This window comes from Pleurodeles waltl, chromosome 3_1 (genome assembly GCF_031143425.1).
Source record: "Pleurodeles waltl isolate 20211129_DDA chromosome 3_1, aPleWal1.hap1.20221129, whole genome shotgun sequence".
NCBI classification, from domain to species: domain Eukaryota; kingdom Metazoa; phylum Chordata; class Amphibia; order Caudata; family Salamandridae; genus Pleurodeles; species Pleurodeles waltl.
The window spans coordinates 771,836,675-771,855,799 of record NC_090440.1 but is presented as its reverse complement, the minus strand read 5'-3'; the positions used below and the strand labels follow the sequence as shown (position 1 = coordinate 771,855,799).

General features: G+C 46.0%; 1 protein-coding gene across 3 annotated transcripts in view; it reads left to right on the top strand.

Moving 5' to 3' along the window:
• USP47 (ubiquitin specific peptidase 47) overlaps positions 1 to 19,125 on the top strand; it is a 1,215,141-nt gene that overhangs the window by 993,203 nt on the left and 202,813 nt on the right. For all 3 annotated transcript variants that reach the window (XM_069223601.1, XM_069223600.1, XM_069223599.1), the window contains one exon: positions 7,827 to 7,907. In XM_069223601.1, coding sequence (XP_069079702.1) covers positions 7,827 to 7,907 — 81 coding nt within the window. The remainder of the gene's footprint in view (positions 1 to 7,826; positions 7,908 to 19,125) is intronic.

Sequence of the window (19,125 nt, the reverse complement as noted above, 5' to 3'; positions counted from 1 at the left end):
AAGGGCCCACATGGCTTAAATTCTACTGCGTCACACATGCCTAGGCCTTGCATCGCCACTCATACAAGCCATTCAGTGCATAGAGAATCGTGTACTGTGCAAGCTGTGGGAACGTACCTGTGGGTTGATTGACTCTGTGCTCGCTGTTGTCCTTCCTAGGCACCGTCCCCTGGGACTTGCGAGGAGATGGAGGAATGTTCCCGTGTACAGACCGCTGGTGGACCTGTCGACAATGGAAGAAAGACATGTCATATTGACATACAGGCTTGACCGAGCCACTATACAGGAACTGTGTGCCCAGCTGGAGCCAGACCTGATGTCACCCATCCGCCAACCCACAGGGATTCCCCCTCTAGTGCAGGTTCTGTCAGTACTCCATTTTTTGGCAAGTGGGTCATTTCAAACAACAGTGGCCATGTCATCAGGGATGTCTCAGCCTATGTTTTCAATGGTGTTGTCCAGAGTGTTGTCTGCCCTGATGAAATACATGCGGAGCTACATTGTTTTCCCTGAGGTGGGCGATTTGGCTACAGTGAAGGGTGATTTCTATGCCCTTGGACATATTCCCAACATCATTGGTGCCATTGATGGGACCCATGTGGCTTTGGTACCCCCCAGAGAAAGTTAACAGGTGTACAGGAACAGAAAAAGTTATCATTCGATGAATGTCCAGGTGGTCTGTTTGGCTGACCAGTACATCTCCCATGTAAATGCCAAGTTCCCTGGGTCAGTGCATGACGCGTACATCATGCGAAATAGCAGCATCCCTTATGTGATGTAACAACTACAGAGACACCGTGTGTGGCTAATTGGTGACTCTGGTTACCCCAACCTGTCATGGCTACTGACCCCAGTGAGGAATCCCAGGACCAGGGCAGAAGAACGGTACAATGAGGCCCATGGGCGTACTAGGAGGGTGATCGAGCGGACCTTCGGCCTCCTGAAGGCCAGGTTTAGGTGCCTGCATATGACAGGTGGGTCCCTAATGTACTCACTAAAGAAGGTGTGCCAGATCATCGTGGCCTGCTGTATGCTTCACAACCTGGCTTTGCGACGCCAGGTGCCTTTCCTGCAGGAGGATGGTCCAGATGGTGGTGTTGGGGCAGCTGTGGAGCCTGTGGAGAGTGAAGAGGAGGAAGGCGATGAGGATGACACAGACAACAGGGACACAGTGATACAACAGTATTTTCAATAACACACAGGTAAGAATCAACACCGGCATTTTACATTTACTTACAGTCTCCTGCCTCTCTACTGTCTGAGTTTCCTCCCAGTGTATGTTAACTGAGTTGTGACTTTCCCTTCCAATTTCAGAGATGTGGGCCCCACTGCGTGACCTCGGCTTTGTTTCCCCATGGACTACAGCTGTGTGACGGTGGTATGTTGTCATCACAATGTAACTGGACATTTTGGCACGGTTATGTCTAATACATTTGTTCAAAATACAGGCAGACTCCAGATTATTTTGGGGCAATAAGTGATTTTATTAAAGTGCTCAATTTAGGGACATGGTTGAAAATCGGTGATGGGTGATGGTGGAGGAATGTCCATGGCAGAGTCCAGATTTTCTGTCTCACAGGTGCATTGTCCATATGCCTGTGGAAGGATGGAGCAGGGGCAGTTTAAGGTTGAACAGGGTGACAATGTGGGACAGTGGGATGACATCAGGGGGTATACTTTGCTGGCGGGGGTCTTGGCCTCCTACTCTGTCTTCTTCCTAGATCTCAGGGTCCGCTTGCGGGATGGTTCTCCTTCTGCAGGGGGTGGGGTTCTGGTGGCCTGTTGTTGTCGGGCCTCCTGTCCACTAGCGCCGGCAGAGGTGGTAGCCTGTTCTTGGTCCATGCTAGTGACAGGGGCCCTTTGTGGTGCCACATGGTCCCGCAATGTGGTGACAATCTGGTTGAGAGCCACGACGATGGTCCCCATTGCGGAACTAATGCTTCGGAGTCCTTCCCTGAACCCCATAAACTGTTCCTCCTGCAGTACCTGGATCTCCTGGAACCTGGCCAGTACCGTCGCCATCGTCTCCTGGGGGTGGTGGTATGCTCCCATGATGGAGGAGAGGGCCTCGTGGAGAGTGGGTTCCCTAGGCCTGTCCCCCCCCTGTCGCACAGCAGCCCTCCCAGTTCCCCTGTGTTCCTCTGCCTCCGTCCCCTGGACCGTGTGCCCACTACCATTGCCCCCAGGTCCCTGTTGTTGTTGGGGTGGTGGGTTAACCTGGGTGCCCTGTAGTGGTGGACACACCGCTGATTGACGTGTCCTGGAGACAGAGGCATGGGCCCGCTGGGTGGGAGCTGTGCTGGTGTTCCCAGAGGGGGTTAGGTCTGCTGTGGCCTGTGGCTGTGTGAGGGGAACCGATTTTCCCGAGGTCCCCGATGGGCCGGGCTGGTCATCTGGGTCCAGGGAGACAGAGCTGCTGTCATCACTGGGGGCCTCTTCTGGGGGTGGGATGGACATTTCTGGACCCTCCTGGGCAGTGTGGTGGCGTTCGGGTCCTGCAGGGGTATAAGAGTATGGTTATTGCTTCTGTGTGTGCCATATCGTGCAATGGGTAGGTGCCCGTGTACCCCAGTGCTGGCATTCCCTTGTGGGGGCTGTTGTGACGGTGGCTTGTGGGGGAGATGGGTATGTGCAGTGGGCATGCTTAGGTGATGGGTGTCCATGCTTTGTGGACGCATGCAGGGCTAGGTGTTGGGATGGGTGGGTTGTGATGGTGTGCCATTTGCAAGGAGTTGGTGTGATGGGGGTGGGGGTGAGGGTGAGGGTGGGGGTATGATTTGACATGCAGGTGGGGTGGGGGGATGAAGTAGTGAAGATGAGACTTACCAGAGTCCATTCCTCCAGCTACTCCTGCGAGGCCCTCAGGATGCAGGATGTTCAAGACTTGCTCCTCCCATGCTGTAAATTCTGGGGGAGTAGGTGGGGGTCCGCCGCCAGTCTTCTGCACCGCGATGTTGTGCCTTGATACCATGGAACGCACCTTCCCCCGTAGGTCGTTCCACCGCTTCCTGATGTCGTCCCGATTTTGAGGATGCTGTCCCACAGCATTGACCCTGTCCACTATTCTTTGCCATAGTTCCATCATCCTGGCAATGGTGGTGTGCTGCACCTGTGTCCCGAAGAGCTGGGGCTCTACCCGAACTATTTCCTCCACCATGACCCTGAGTTCAGCGTCTGAAAACCTGGGGTGTCTTTGGGGTGCCATGGGGTGGTGTGGATGAGGTGTGGGGTGGTGTATGTGTTGATGAGTGTGGTGAGTGTGGTGGTGTGTGGTGTTTTGTGCGTGGATATTGTGTGGGTGATGGTGTAGTGTGCCTCTGTGTGATGGTGTTCTCTATTCTGTGCTGTCTCTCTCTGGCCTTCTGTCGGATTCTTTGGTCGTAGGGGTTTGTGGGTGATGTGGGTGTGTGTTTTATATTATTTTGGGTGTGTGGGAGTGTTGTGTGTATGTGTCTCAGGTGTGTGTATTTTGAATTGTCCAATGTGGTTGTGTTTTGTAAAGGTGTGTGTATTTTGACCACAGCGGTGTGTACCGCCAATGGAATACCACGGTTGAAAGACCGCCGCGTGGATTCGTGGGTCGGAATGGCATGGGCGTATTTCTGTTGGCGTGACGGTGGAGGTTTGGTCACCGCCAGTTTTTCGCTGGCCGTTGGTGTGGCGGACTTTTGTGGATGGCGGTTTTTTGCGGTTTGCCAGTTGCGGGTCAGAATGACCGTGGCGGTTTACCGCGACCGCGGCGGTGTTATGGCGGTCTTCTGACCGGCGGTAAGCTCCTTTTACCGTCGAGGTCAGAATGACCCCCATAGTCATTTAGCAGCAGAATCCTTAAGCTGTGGGGTTGAGGTTGCTTGTCTCTGGTGTAATGAGGTCTGTTCTACTGTCATTGCAAACTGGGCGAAGTACTACCTCTTCAGAACTTGACTCAATGTTGTAATGTTGTTACAATAGTAAACAGTTATAGTCTTCTCAGGTGGGTAAAATAGGGATGCTTAAGCTCAGTGCTCAAATAAAGTGCAGCAGCGCAATAACTGGTTGTCTGCCCTGTGCTTTACTTTTAAGAAAAAAAGTATTTTTTGCACCCTTTTAGTGCCTTGTGGCTTTTCAAAGCTGTAAGTGGACGGCCACTGACTCAATAAAGGTCTTCTTTTTTCACAAGTTATCTTGGGATTAGTGCTCCATGATGTTAAAAAACACCCATTTGTCATGTTACCAGTTTTAAAATGTGTTATTAATACTGAAATGTATGTATTTCTTCTCTTCATTCATGCAATATCTTCTCCGCCATCAATGAAGAACAGAGTGGGACAGGAGACATGTAAAATAAAGCATTTTCTAGTTATTGAAAAAAGCTGAGACAGACTTGAGAAGATGGGCACCCCCAAATGTGTCATCCCCTCTGATAGTGCATGATTTTCTTCAGAGTGTTGAATGTTTCTGCACAGCACTGCTCTGTGAGCAACTAACTGTTTGTTAGTGATTGGAGTTTGAAAAGCAGTTGCTGTTTGACTCCATGTCTGCTTTCATGTTATACTCCTGTCTCTCTCGGTGCTACGGAGGACTGTTTTCAAATGGTGTCTTTCTTGCAGGTCTCGGTCTCTTCAAGTATGTCCCTTGACACTGCATCTGATGCTCAGGTTTACAGCTCCCCATTAAGCGTAGCAGCATTTTAAGCTTTTTTTTAAGGAACAACAGTGGAAATATTCCTGATTTAGTGGCAGGGTATTATTACAATTTGTACTTGCTTGGGAGTACCTGGACCATATTGCATAAAGGAAATGCGGCTACGTACCATTCTCACAGGCTTCCAGTTATCGGTTCTGGTACAAAAGTAATCATCTGCCATCCACCCTCTTCTCCTCATCAGTTCACATCAGTTTGTGCAATTCATGAGTCTTTCGATAGAGGCAAAGGTCCCACAGACCCCCTACCAACCGTTAAGGGTTATTTACCTTTTCTATCAAGAAGAAATTCTGCGGAACTCGGCATTCCTTCTACACTGAGCAAAGTGTATTATCAAGATGTTAGACAAGGTTTTTACTAAGTTTGGTGCGTGGATGCGCAAACAGGTTTGCGGATGCATGGCATTGGGTGCAATGACCTTTAGCTTTAGTGCATCATAGCAAGTGCATCCTACTCTAACAAATATTACACAAATATAAGTTAATGTGATATCAAACAAGGCCAGTTACTGCCAGATTCCTAGCTGCAATCACAATATTACCTTCTCTTAGGTGCTATTAGTCTTCTGCAGCCAATCTGGCTACTCAGTCAGTCCAAACTCTTATCTGCTCCCAGTGTTCTAATGGTCTGGTGTGAGTCTAACCTGGGTATTACATTCCGTTTCACTATAATCGCATTTTCAAGTATGCTTAGTGACTGAACATACTCTAATGGAAAAGATGCACAGATTGGGATAGCTGAGGTTAATGACAACATTGGCCTCCAGAAACCAGAACATTTATCTCTCTAGTCCATCATCAGTAGCCCACACCCTTTTCTTTCCCGTCTATCCATCTGTCTCCATCTCATTTTCTTCTCTTATCTCCTCCTCTATTGCTATTTCTAAAAGCCAACTCCTCCATTTCTAATATCTGTCTTTTTGTGTGTTATGTTGTATCACTATTGCTCATCTCTTTACCTGCTTTTCAAGTTTATTTCTCTTCTTTTCTCTGTTTTTTTGTAGATCTCTTTTGTCTATTCTCATAACTTTTTACTGATAAATTATTGCATTTTATATATATATATATATATATGAGAGACGATGGCTGACACTTTGTGTTGCATTTACCAAGGATTATGTCCTAAAAATATTTTTTGTCAGCTCACCAGAGCAAAGTGGCCACCTATGGGATTCCTGAAACCTCTCTGTCTCTTTGGAGATCTGTGAGGCAGCTAAGTGGGACAATTACACACTTAATTTAACAGTTGACGTGGTGCAACTTCAAGAATACAAACCTAATCTGGCAACATAGATAATGTTACTCCAGTACTGGAATTTTAATAGATTCACATGCTTGAATCATTCCCCGTCGTCGAGATGGGAGTCCCCGGTACCTTAAAAAAAAAAAAAGTCATGTCCCCAAAGACATAACAGCAATAACCTACATCTCTAATCTTAAGTAACCTATCCAAGTCCTTATGTAAAAAAGGACTAAACTGTAGCATTAACCAATCAGATAACTCCACCCTCTAGAACCCTCCTGAGAGACGTTCCAGTACCTCAGATTTTCTACTGCACGTCGTGCTAGGAAGTCTCCGAGCTCTGCTCATTTTGTTCCTGTTGAAGTAGATTTTGCCACTACATCTGGATTTCTTCTTTATTATTGAGTGTTTCTTTTTCACACTCACAATTTCTGGAGCCTGACATTATCAGCATAATGTCTGACAGAGAGAGGAAGTGTCTCTTCAGAGCCTGCAGTACACGTGGAAAGCAAAGGCTCCACTCTGAGGATCCACATAGAGACTGTATATATTGCTTCTATCCTGAACATTCTGCTGCTGAATGCAAGGTATGTTGCACCTTTTCCTCAAAAACTTTAAAGGATAGAGAGGGAAGACTGCTTATGTGGCTCCAAAAGCTTAAAACAAGGAAGAACCCTGTCTCAGATTCTGACAGAGAGGAATGTTCCAGGTCTTCTAAGAAGTCACCAAAAGAGACAAAGATCGCCTCACTCTGAAAAGGGTTCAGGACAACCCTCAAAAACTTAAAAAAAAGACCTCACAGGGGCCTGGGGAAGCCCAGTCTATCAACATCACCTCATGCAAGAAAATGTTCCTCAAAGTCTGAACACCGGCCTTCAACTTCAAATGAGGTGTCTAAACCTTCTTCAGAGCCTTCCACACCTCCACTGAAAGTTCTTGTAACTTTCCGAAAGCCTTCTTCCACCTCGGATGACAGACCGTCATTGTCATCAACACCGTCGTCAACGAGAACATATACAGGCGGCTGCATCGACAATGAAAGATTCCAATACTGAAGAACTATAGTTACAGGTAAGTAACTTATTTTCTTCTCATGCGACTGCTGGACAAACCTATGCAGTTTTCATTGTGCCACCATGTTTAGTAATAGATTCTCAAAAGTTTGAAGTGCAAGTGAGATAGACATTAAAGAAATTGTGAAGTACTGAAGGTCTTCTTAGTTCATTAGGCACACGTGTAGTAACGTAAAGAATGAAATATGTGTCCCCTTCTGGATTAAAGCTTCCACAGTGAGCTGGTTCAAATTGACTGAGTAATAAGACAAAGACAAGATTGTTGCCTGTGTTCTTGTCTATAGAGATTTACTCACTTAGAGCTGGATGATAATCAACAACTTCTCTTCTCTATGTCTGATCTTTTAGCCACTGGCAACTAGGTCTGATAAAAAAAAAATGAGCGAATGTCAAGGAATGGCCGAGTTATCATTTCTTAGTCTTTTAGCTATTCAGTCAGTTGTAGTTCTAGTCCATAGAAAAGTTGACTCTTGCATAGCCTACCTTTCTTTCAAACTCAGAAACAGGCCCCCGAAGTGGGTGTTGTCTCCTGGACTGCCAAACGTTATCAGAAAGTGTAGCAGGGGTGAAAGGATGGTGAAAGAATAGTATCTTGAAAATCCTTCTCTGTTACTTTTAGCACAAAAACTACACTCCTACATTAACCCACACTGCGTGCAATCGAAAGTGTGGTAAGGTCTTTTGTGACTGTTTTTAGAAGGGGGTGCTGCTACTTTAATATCGCCATGTGTACAACCCAGCATATTAATTTTAAGGTGCTTGCTTCAGTGACCTATTTCGTGTGTATAACACGTCTATGTCTTTTCTAATTATCTTTTTAATTTTCAGATCATGATTCGACTTGGCAGAGCATTGAAAAAAGGGGAATATCGGGTCAAAGTTTTCCAGCTATTGTTAAATGACCCTGAGGTAGGTTAAACAATAATCGGTGTTTGCCATTTCGACTTGGTTTACAAACTTGCGCACATCCCCTGACTCCATGTGATATTTTCATTTCACTCAGGAGTGGATCTTGTAAAGCTAAATGTCCAAGTTCAAAGAAGCATTTGTAGACTTGACCAAAGAGGAACTCCGGAATCTGTTAGATTTTAAATAATAAGAGTCCATTGTTTTTCCAGGCACTTTCACCATAGTTATTCTTTACTTAACTCACTGGGTTTTTAAACTGCTCAAAAATTTGGCAACGATTCTCATGTACCCCCTTGATACTTCTGGCCCTACAGTATAGGTCATTCCTTTGGTATCAAATTAAATGTGCTGGCGGGTGTTGGAGAGATCCCTAGCTTGAAGTCAATACTTAATTTGAAAATAAATAAATAGAAGTGCCAAGGCCATTGTCAGGGGGCCACTGCAGCTTGCATCACCCATTGCCCCTGACAGCACTGCCAGTAAACATACCAACACATCTACTAACCACAGCAATGCTACAAGTGTGACAATTAAGACTATTTCAGGTCACCCAACGTATAAGAATGGCTTGGGTGAAAAGTATTAATCTTTTTTATTGTATATAAAATTCCTAAACAACTGTTATCTGATAGATACATCTAGTTGCAGATTCTTTATGCTAGAATTTCCCCCAGGTGTCAGTCTGGATCCAGAGATTTCTATTGAGCAGTACCCCTGCGTGTTAAGGGGTGTAGATTGGCTCCATGTCAGTCGCCGGCATCATGAGCGCTGGATATGATGTCGCAGGGTGACACCCAGCACTCTAATGTCAGTTCTTTTCTTTCCGCAACAACCAGCGCTGATCCAAAAAAAGAGCTACCCCCCAGTCATTTTTTGACTGGTCTTTTTCGTATTTTCATCAAAGCATTTTTGATATCGAGGATGTCTTTACATAAGAGCGAGTTCAAGCCCTGCGGACCTGTCCGTGATGGGTCCAAACCTTGTGTGCCTTTGGTGTCTGGAGCGCGACCACAACCCGAAGTTGTGCTCTAATTGCTGGGCCATGAAGGCTTTAAGGGAGCAGTACAGTGGATCCTATTTAGTTTTAATGGGAATCAGGAGTTAAGCTTAGCCTTCTCACTTGCAGGCCTGTGCCCCTGTCACCTAGTGAATTTTAACCTGCTTAGCTTGCTCTGTCTTTAGCTATTTTTTTAATTATTTCTTTCAAAATGGCTGCTATATTTATAGTTAGTAAAATGTTTTGATTTTTCATTGTTAGTGCCACTCTGTGAAGGCGTCACTATCAGCGTCAAAGTTGAGTGAGATACGTAGGTATTCACATCATGTCTCTTTCCCACTTGCGTGTGCTAGGAACATAATGTACTTTCGGAGGGAATTGTTTTTATAATTGCCACCCCAAGCATGCCTCCTATTTATTGTTTGGGAACATACCTGCGTCAGGAGTCCTACAAGATCTGTATAAATACATCTCACGCAGACATGGTTATCAGAGGGATTCCGCACAGATGCTATCGACGTCATATGTGCTGCATGCCCCTTTGATGCAGACCCAGCCTTTGTGTCACCATGGAGTCTGATCTAGAGACCTCATTCCATGGTAACAAGGGATGTGGGTGGTGCTTCTCATGGACCTGGTACTGGCAGATTAGGTTTAACACACCTTGCTCTCTTTAGGTTAGAGATTAGGTTCTCCATGATAGGGTTTTATTAGGGATACTTTACATTTCTTGTTTACTGCAAGATGGTGGATGGTGGCAGTCGTTGTATTCATGACTCTAATCTTAACAATTCTGCTTCTTGCATTGTTCATTATCCTAATCATTGCAGCTCATGCATTTTCCCGTTGATTGCAGTCTTTTTAATAAACCAATTGAAAACTTTCCTTCATCTTCTTTATTGCCTGTGTGTGATTGAGACTTATTACTAACGTGAGAAAAGGGTACTCTCCGTTCCATCACGACTCTTCGGAGATGTCGCACCATGCGTAAAGGCTGCCAGAAATCACCTTTTACTGTTTGGGTTTTTAGTGAGGTACTGCTTGTGAGCCGGGAGGATTGGGCTGACAGTTGCGACTTGATGTAGGATTGGCCTACTTGCTTACAAACAAAAGTGCTGTCATCCCTAAACCAGCAGTCTTGCCTAAGAGCATGAGTCCAAATGACAGTTGTCTCAAGCTGATTGTGGCCCAGTGCTTGGCTCTGCGTAAGTCCCGATCTCGGTCGAGAGAAAGGTCTCGGGATCGGTTGCGGAGCCCCCATCTTCTCCAGTATTTGATCTTTCATAGATTCACATGCTTGAATCTTCCCCGTCGTCGAAGTGGGAGTCCCACAGTATCATTACATTAGCAGTGCAACATACACTAATATTATATAATCTCATGGATAGCCCCTGCAATAGCCTATCCATATCCTTTTGTTAAAAAAAAAAAAAAAGAACCAAACTTATGTCACAACCAATAAAACGACAGCACCCTGTAGAACCTTCCCAAGGGAGGCTGAGTTCCTCAGATTTTGTACTGCACATCGTGTGAGGGGGAGTCTCTCTGAGCTCTGCTCTGTATCTCCTCACATCTGCTTATATATTCAACTATTTCTCACCATGTCAGGCTCTTAGAAATGAGTCTTCAGATCATGTGGATCTTGTGGTAAGAAGAGGCTTCCCCGGGATGATCCCCATAAGGATTGCATATATTGCTTGCACCCACAGCATGAGGTAAGACTGTAAAATTTGTTGGACTTTTTCAACCAAAACCCTAAAAGACAGAGACAGTAGGTTGTTAATTTGGTTACAGAGGCTCAAAGCCAAATCTAACGTCATCTCTGAAAATTAGGCCACTGCAATATCTCTTCAGAAAAGCATAAGAAGAGAGAGAGGGCACAAGAGTCTCCTGAGGGTTATAAAAAGGATATGAAGAAAACACTCCACAAGCCCTCACAAATTTCCTCACAAAAAGGAGAACCTTCTTATAGATCCGGATCAGAGAGAAAATTTGATTTGGTAGCGGTATCTAAAACCTTCACTCTGTCATTTAAAAAAAATAATAATAATTGGCGAAACCTTCATCAAACGAAGCACCCACTGTCGATGAAGCTTTCATCGTCGACACCTCCTTCGTCAACAGTGCCTACACCATTGGCGGCGCCTCTACTGTCAACGATGCTCTCACTGTCTATGACGCCTTTATCATCAATGGCATCTCTGTCGACAACTGCCTCTTCGTCGACAGTGACTACATCTTCAACATTGAGGTTACTGTTGATGCCTGCTACATCGTCGACAGCTACAAAACCAAGAGTAACACAAACAACTTCATCAGTGCATCAAACTCTTCCATCGTCGATGGGACACTTCTCGTCGAGGTCTCCATACTATAAAATGAAAGGACCTCTAGCTTGCAAGTTACTCCTCTACTTCAAACATCAGCCAGGCAAATTTATCAAGATCTAACGCCTCCTGTCAATTTTCTGGAAGATCTGAGGGTTATTTGGCCCAGCACACAGCCCATGACAACTGAATGTGAAATACCAAGACGATGATGATGATGAATATGACCAATATTACACCCAAGAGTTTCGCCCACAATGTGCAACGGCCAAAACCCAGCAATATATAGTACTTATGGTTCAGCTTCTGGTAACTTTGGTAGAGGATTTACAGGCCATGCTACTTGACCACAATATACGTTTCCCAACACCTGTGGGTCGCAACCGCCTCCTCCACCACCTATACCTCCTTCAGCACCAATGCTGGTTACACCTGCAAGCTTAGGTGATCCACCAATCCAAGATCCGCCTTCATCTAATGGTGACGATGCAGAGGAGGGTGAAATTCAAGATGCCAGACCCTCGAGCAATGAATGGGATGAATATATAATTCCCACACCTTCTCCTCCTCCTGTCCAACCAGCAGACTCGCCACCAGAGGACATAGATGGTTTTCATGCTCTGATAGAAAGGAACACAACAAGATTTCGTCTACCCATGAAGGTCAAGCAGTCTAACTGCTTTTTCTACAATTTTAAAGATCAGTCAAGAAGAACTGTCAGAGCGATCCCAATCATCGATAATATATTTGAAGAAGGAGTAAAGGTCATGAAGACAGCATCTAGAGCCCCTACAGTTTTGCCAAAAATAAACAAGAAATATAAGGCCACAGATGACGCACCAGAATGTTTGTTAGGACATTCAAAGTCAGACTCTGTGATCACCCAGGCTGCACAGAGAAGATCTAAGAATCCCTCCTCACCTATCACTGATAAGAAGGGGCGATGGCTTGATAATATAGGCAAAAGGTTTATGACCATCTCCTAGACTACGGTGCGGGCAGCCAATGCTTTAAAAATATTTGGAAGATATGATCACCCAATGTCATCAGATATCACACCTTATCTAGATTTTCAGCCAGATGACAAAAAACAGGATGCATGAAAAATCTTGCTAGAGGGAGAAAGAGCAGATTCTGAAACCATTGACTAATCTATAGACATTGCTTCCCTTGCCTTTTGTCAGTTAGCTGGTGCAGCCACCCTTAGGCGCCAAGGTTGGCTCAAGGCTACGGCCTTTTGTCCAGAGGTATAAAGTAGAATTCTGGACATGCGTTTCAATGAAGATATGCTTTTTGGCAAGCATATAGATGACGCCTTACTGACCATCAAGGCAGATACTGACACTGATAGGTCCTTGGGAACACTACAATACAGGAAAATACCCTTTTGTGGGGCACGAGGCCGTGGAACCTATGCTTTTCATGGAACCTATGAAAGGTACCAACCTATTGGTGTCTTTCATAGATTCACATGCAACATCCCCCCTCCCCCCCGGAGAGGCTCACCTTATTTCCCTGTTTATACCTTTATCACATGTGTGCTTGAAAACCTGAGGAGCTCAGCCTCTCTTGGGAAGGTTCTACATGGTGCTGTCGTTTGATTGGTTGTAACATAAGTTTGGTTCTTTTTTTGCAAAAGGACATGGATAGGCTATTGCAGTGGCTATCCATAGTATTAAATTAGTGTATGTTGCACTGATATTGTAATCATACTGTTGGACTCGCACTTCGGGGAAGATTCAAGCATGTGAATCTTTGAAAGATGCCAGTACTGGAGAACTGTAGTTACAGGTAAGTAACTTGTTTTCCTCTTCATCCCACTCCATGTCCTCTGGACATTCGGGTAAGTCCAGGCATAAGAAGAAGTTGAAGAAGACAAAACGTTTTGCGACTTCACCTCGTTTGTCAGCCGACAAAACAAGGGAGCGTCGTTGATCAAGGCCTTCATCCGCTAAGCTTGTATCTAGGCCTACATGACGCTTCCCTGAGTTTCCAGGAGCTGGAGCGACCCCTGCCCAGCTTAAAGATTTTTATGAGGCCATGCGCTTCATCTTTGGGCAGTCTGAGTCCGCTGGAGTGCCTTCGGGCCCGCTGAGTCAGAAGGGGCCCCTTCGGGTTCCACGCCAGCAGCTTCAGCCTTGTCGCTGAAGGGCACCCATGGATCCATTCATAGATCTGAATTAGTGCCAGTTGTACCACTTTCCTAGGTGCCAGTTCAGATATCGATGCGCCCAGCACCACCCGTGTCGCCAGGTGGCGCCACCCCCATCCTCATTGCCGACTCTGTCACAGAGTCAGATGTGCATTGTTTGACTCCAGTGCCGGCAGGGGCCTTGGGCCCTATGTCAGATCCTCAGCCCTGGTATTATGGGATAGGTTACAGTGAGGAAGGGGAGGGTAACTGGAAGATTTAGAATACCAGCTCCAAGACTCCATGGACTGATGTACAGACCTGGATGAAGCCAGTAGAGTGGATACCTCACCAGATACTGGCATGCTCTCTCCTCCCACCCTCTCTACGGAGGAGGGAGCTTCATATGCTATGGTGGTGCGGAGAGTAGCCAAAGTCCTGGACCTCATGCTGCCTTTGGTGGCAGGCAGGACTAACCTCCTGACAGAGGTGTTTCAGCCTGGGGCTTCATCCTCTGAACCCCTGCTTCCCTTTAATGAAGCCCCTACAGATGTTCTGCTATGTACCTCGTCAAACCCAGCACAGCGGCTCCTATGGACAGGACAATTGCTTGCCGTTATTGCCTAGTCCTGGGTGACCCTGGTTTCCTGCTGCAACACCTCAACCCTGAGAGCTTGGTTATCCAAGCCTCCACTTCCCAGGACGCGTTCCCTTCTGCAGTACTGAATAGGGAATCCAAGAGGCTGGACGCATTTGGGAAGATGTTGTTTTCTTCTGACCCCCTAGCATTGCTGTCCGTGAACACTGCATGCCTTTTTGGGTTTTATTTCCACATACTGTGGGATACGGTTGAGCAAGTGCTGCCACAGGTCCCAGAGGAGGCCCAGGCTGTACTTTTCCAAGCAGTTGCTGATGGATGAGATGGAGCAAAGTTCACTCTCTGTTGTAGACTGGAGATGACCGATTCACTGGGCAGATCAGTTGCTTCGACAGTGGCCCTTAGGCACCATGCCTGGTTGAGGATGTCTGGCTTTTCAGAGGATATTCAAGCTAACTTTATGGATATACCCTTTCTTGGCACTCGTCTCTTCAGAGAGAAAGCAGACTCGGCACTTGAGTGCTTCAAGGATTCTTATGCTACTGCCAGGTCCTTGCTGCGGCCCCTAGTCCATCTCAGTCTGCTTTTCACCCCTTTCGTGGCTACATAGTGAAGTCCATTCCCCTCAAGCCACCGTGATTTTCATGTGGCAGGGGATGTGGAATACTCTGTCCTTTTGGGTTTGGGAACCAGAGGTCTGCTGAGTCTGCCTCACCATCTCTGATTGCCCCCCCCCCCCTCCACAGCTGCCTCCAATCCTTCCTAGTCTGACGATTCCCCTTGAGGAACTAGTCGAAGGCAGGATCCGGGCTACTCCCTCCTCTTGGAGACCACCCCTCCATCCATGCCACCATCCTACGATCGGATGATGGAGGATCACTTGGCACTTCTCTGAGAGGAAGTTACAGTTCTCTTGGCCAAGGAAGCCATAAAGAGGGACCATGTGCTAGAAGTAGGTTGTGATTGTTATTCTTACTACTTTCTGGTGCCCAAAAAGGTCAAGGGCCTCCGCCCTATCATGTACCTTCAGTCCCTCAATCTCTTTCTCAAGAAGAAGTTCAGAATGCTCACCCTGGCTCAGGTTTTATCTACCCTGGATCCAGGAGACTGGCTTGTAGTGTTGTATTTGCAGGAAGCTTATTTCCAAATCCCCATCCTGTCTGCCCACATACGTTACTTACGGTTCATGGTGGCCCGCAAGCACTTTCAGTTCACCGTCCTCCCCTTTGGCCTTACCAGCGCCCCTCAGGTGTTCACCAAGATGATGGTGGTGGTCGCAGCTTATCTGCAAAGGTCAGGGGCTTCAGTCTTCCCCTACCTTGTTGACTGGCTGTTGAAGGCGGGCTCACCCCAGACTGTCTCCCACCTCCATACTACAGCAGACCACCTGCATTCGCTGGGGTTCACTATAAATGTGCCAAAGTCACACCTGACTCCCTCTCCAATGCTCCCCTTCATCAAAGCTGTTCTGGACAGAGTGCAGTTTCAGGCTTACTCTCCCAAGCAGCCAGGCCCGGATATTCAGGCTGTGATACTGATGTTTCAGCCTATATCCTGGATATCAGTGAGAATGACTTTGAGGTAGCTGGGCCTCATGGCCTCCTGCATTCTATTGCTAACACATTCCAGATGGCATATGTGAACTCTGCAGTGGAACCTGAGGTTCCAGTGGGCGCAGCATTAGGGGAAACTCTCTGACATGGTCCAGATCTTAGAGGGAACTTCGCTCAGTGTGCAGCAGTGGTTAACGAACCGCAGTTGGATCAGAAGCAGATTCCTCTCCTTAGCCCCAACTAGATCTGATGGTAGTGACAGATGCATCACTTCTGAATGGGCTGCCCCCCAGGAAGAGGTAGAGCTTATAGCAGTCTGGTCTCCGGCAGAGCCCAGACTCCACTTCCACCTGTTGGAGCTCTGGGCTATCAGATTAGCATTACAAGCATTTCTTTTCTCTCTCAAAGGTAAGGTAGTGAAAGTGTTCATGGACAACACCACTATCATGTCGTACTGCATCAAACAGGGCAGGACGGGGTCATGAACCCTCTGTCATGACGCTGTGAGTCTCTGGACATGGCTTGTACATCAGCACGTTTCCATGATGATCCAACATCTGGCGGGCTCTCTGAACGTCAGAATGGACAAACTCAGCCATCAATACTTAGTCGATCACAAATGGCGTCCCCATCCGGAGATGGCACAAGGTCTTTTTCAGCAATGGGGAGAGACTTGGTTAGATGTGTTCGCCTCCACAGAGACTGCACAATGTCAGCAGTTTTGCAAGTTGGTTTTTCCAAGGTGACACTCGCTCTGTGACATGTTCGGTCTTGAGTGGAACTCAGGCCTCCTGTATGCAAGTCATTTCATACCACTTCTGCCCAAAGCTTTTCAAGAAGATGAAGAATGACCAGGCCCAAGTAATCCTTGTGACTCTGGACTGGGCACAAAGAATTTGGTATCCCAAGCTTTTGAGCATGGCCATCTATCCTGTGATGAGACTGCCAGTTTGAGAGGATCTTCTGTCGCAACAGCAGGGGAGCGTTCTCTGCCTGAACCTGTCCAGTTTTTGCCTGTAGTGTTGTCCTGGCAGCAGGCATCTCTCCACCAAAATGGTAGATGCCTGTTGTTGGAATTAATTTGTGGCATGGTGCAAAAACAAGTCTGTTGACCCCCTCTCTGCCCCTCTTTCTGAGATTTTGTTGTTTGTCCTTTCTTTGGCCCAGCAGGGCTCTGCCATGGGAACTCTTAAAGGTTACTTATCTGCTATCTCTATGTTTTTGTTGTTGCCTGATCAATCTTCTTTGTTTAAGTCTCCTATTGTTAATAGGTTCCTTGAGGGTCTTACCCAAATGTTCTCTTTCATTATGTCCCAATGGGATTCATATTTGGTTCTGACATTCCTAATGTGCGCTCCTTTTAAGCCTCTTCACAATTGTCCTCTCAGGCTTCTAACATTAAAAACAGACTTCCTTGTGGCCATCATCTCTGCCTTCAGGGTGAGTGAGCTGCAGGCATTGTCATCTAAACCACCCCATCTTTTCATCTGCCCTGACAAAGTATTACTTAGCATTAGGGCTTCCTTTTTGCCAAAAGTGGTCATGTTCTTTCATGTAGGCCAATCCATCATCTTGCCTCCTTTTTACGCACTCCCACATCATTCTAAGGAAGAGGAGAGACTCCACCGTCTGGCCCCAAAAAGAGTGTTGGCGTTCTACCTTAATCGTACAAAAGAGTTCTGTCTGGATGATCAACTCTTTATCGGTTATGTGAGTGCGAAAGAAGGTCGGGCAGAGCAGAAGTGGACCAACTCCCAATAGGTTGTACTCTACATTAAAATGTGCAAAGCCTTGGCTAACAAGCAACCCCCTGAAAGTTTGTGTGCTCATTCTGCCAGAGCTAAAGCTGCGACCACTGTGTTAACACGTGGAGTTCCAGTCCTGGACATCTGTCAGGTGGAAATATGGGCATCTCTGAACATGTTTACCTAACACAGTTGCCTGGTCAGATCCATAGGGGCAAGCACTTTGCCTATTCGGTCCTGCAGGACTTTCTAGTTTGATCTTAGTGTGCAGACCCTCCTCCAGGGATGGTATCCCTTGGATATCTATTCTAAGGTAAGGAAGATGTCGCTATGAGATCGACAAGTTACTTACAATAACGCGTTCTCTGGTAGTGAGGATATGTAGTTAAAGATTCCTTACCGATACACCCATCCTCCCTGCTGTGTGAACTGATTTCTAGGGGCAGAGACTCCCTTTCAGAGCCCCAATTTTGATGCACCAGTGGTCAGTGTTCTTCATGGCTCTGCACTTCTGGCGTGGAAAGTCGTCAAAAGAAACTGACATCAGCACGCCAGGGTGGTGCCTAAATCGAACTTGTGATGTCATATCTGGCACAAAAGACGCTGGCGACGGACGTGGAGCCGATCATTACCACCTTACGGCGCACAGAGATAGTGCTTGAGAAAAGCCTCCAGATCTAGACTGACACCCAGGGGAAATTCTAAGGTAAGTAATCTGCAACTAGATTTTTTCTCTATCGGATACGGAATTAACAAAGATAAATAACTTGTTTGTTGTGCTCATTGGAAAAAATTACAAAGACAGCATCAGCATGTGATAGACTTTCATAAGTGTCAGTGACGACAATTAATTGCTGGTTGCTAGCCTGGAAACCAGCAGCTCGAATTAAGTACTGCTTGAAGTCGTATTAAACTGTCTAGGAAGTGCCATGGTGAGCACAGCTCCAGCATCACTGAATTTTCAAAGAACATTCTCAATGTCACTATGGTTAACAAAAACATAATAATATTGCTGAAGTTGGTTAAATAAATCAGACTTTTCTGTTTATACAAATTGTTGCTGTGAATATGGATGCACTGTCTGTAATGCTATAGTTGCAATCGCACACCTTCTCTTTCTCAGGTCATCCTTGGTGTACATATTTAAGTACAAGCACTGCTTTATTGAAAGTACTTCTTCACTTTAAATTCACTTATAATATTTCTGTATTATTTGTGCACAGAGTTTTCAAGAAGACCATTAACTGTGTGACCTCCTTTAAGTAAGATAATGATTTCTGTCCCGTTCTGCACCTAGATTACACCTCCTTAGTTTGTTTCTAGCTTACTTTTGGGATGTCAGTAACTGTTGATGGGAAAGGTCTACTTTGATTTGTTTTTATCTTTGCATCATCTTATGAAGAGACCTCCTATGCCTATTGCCAGTTCAACAGTTTATAAGTCTTACTTCCTCAGTGGTAACATTCTCATAGCTTGCTTCTTATTTTCGCCTTACATCTTGCCCCAGACTACTCTTATTTTAGAGGCCATGTAACCTCCTATGTGACATGTCCACAATTTGAAATGTGTAAGACCGTGCTTGCCCCCATCCAGGGTTGCATACATTTTTGCAGCAATTTACCTTGACCTCTTTGTGTACAAAAATAGGTTTCTTTTCTGGAAGGTAAGCTTTTTGATGGTGTATTATCCAGGTGACTGGTGGACACCTGTTCGGTATAAGTCAATAAGGACGCTCAATGAAGGACCACACGCCAATTATAAAATTATAAATTCAATGTAGCTTTACTAGAATTGCAGGTAAATGTAGGCATTTAGCACATTAACAATAGTAGAATAAGAATAGCAATGAAAAGCATCTATTTATATA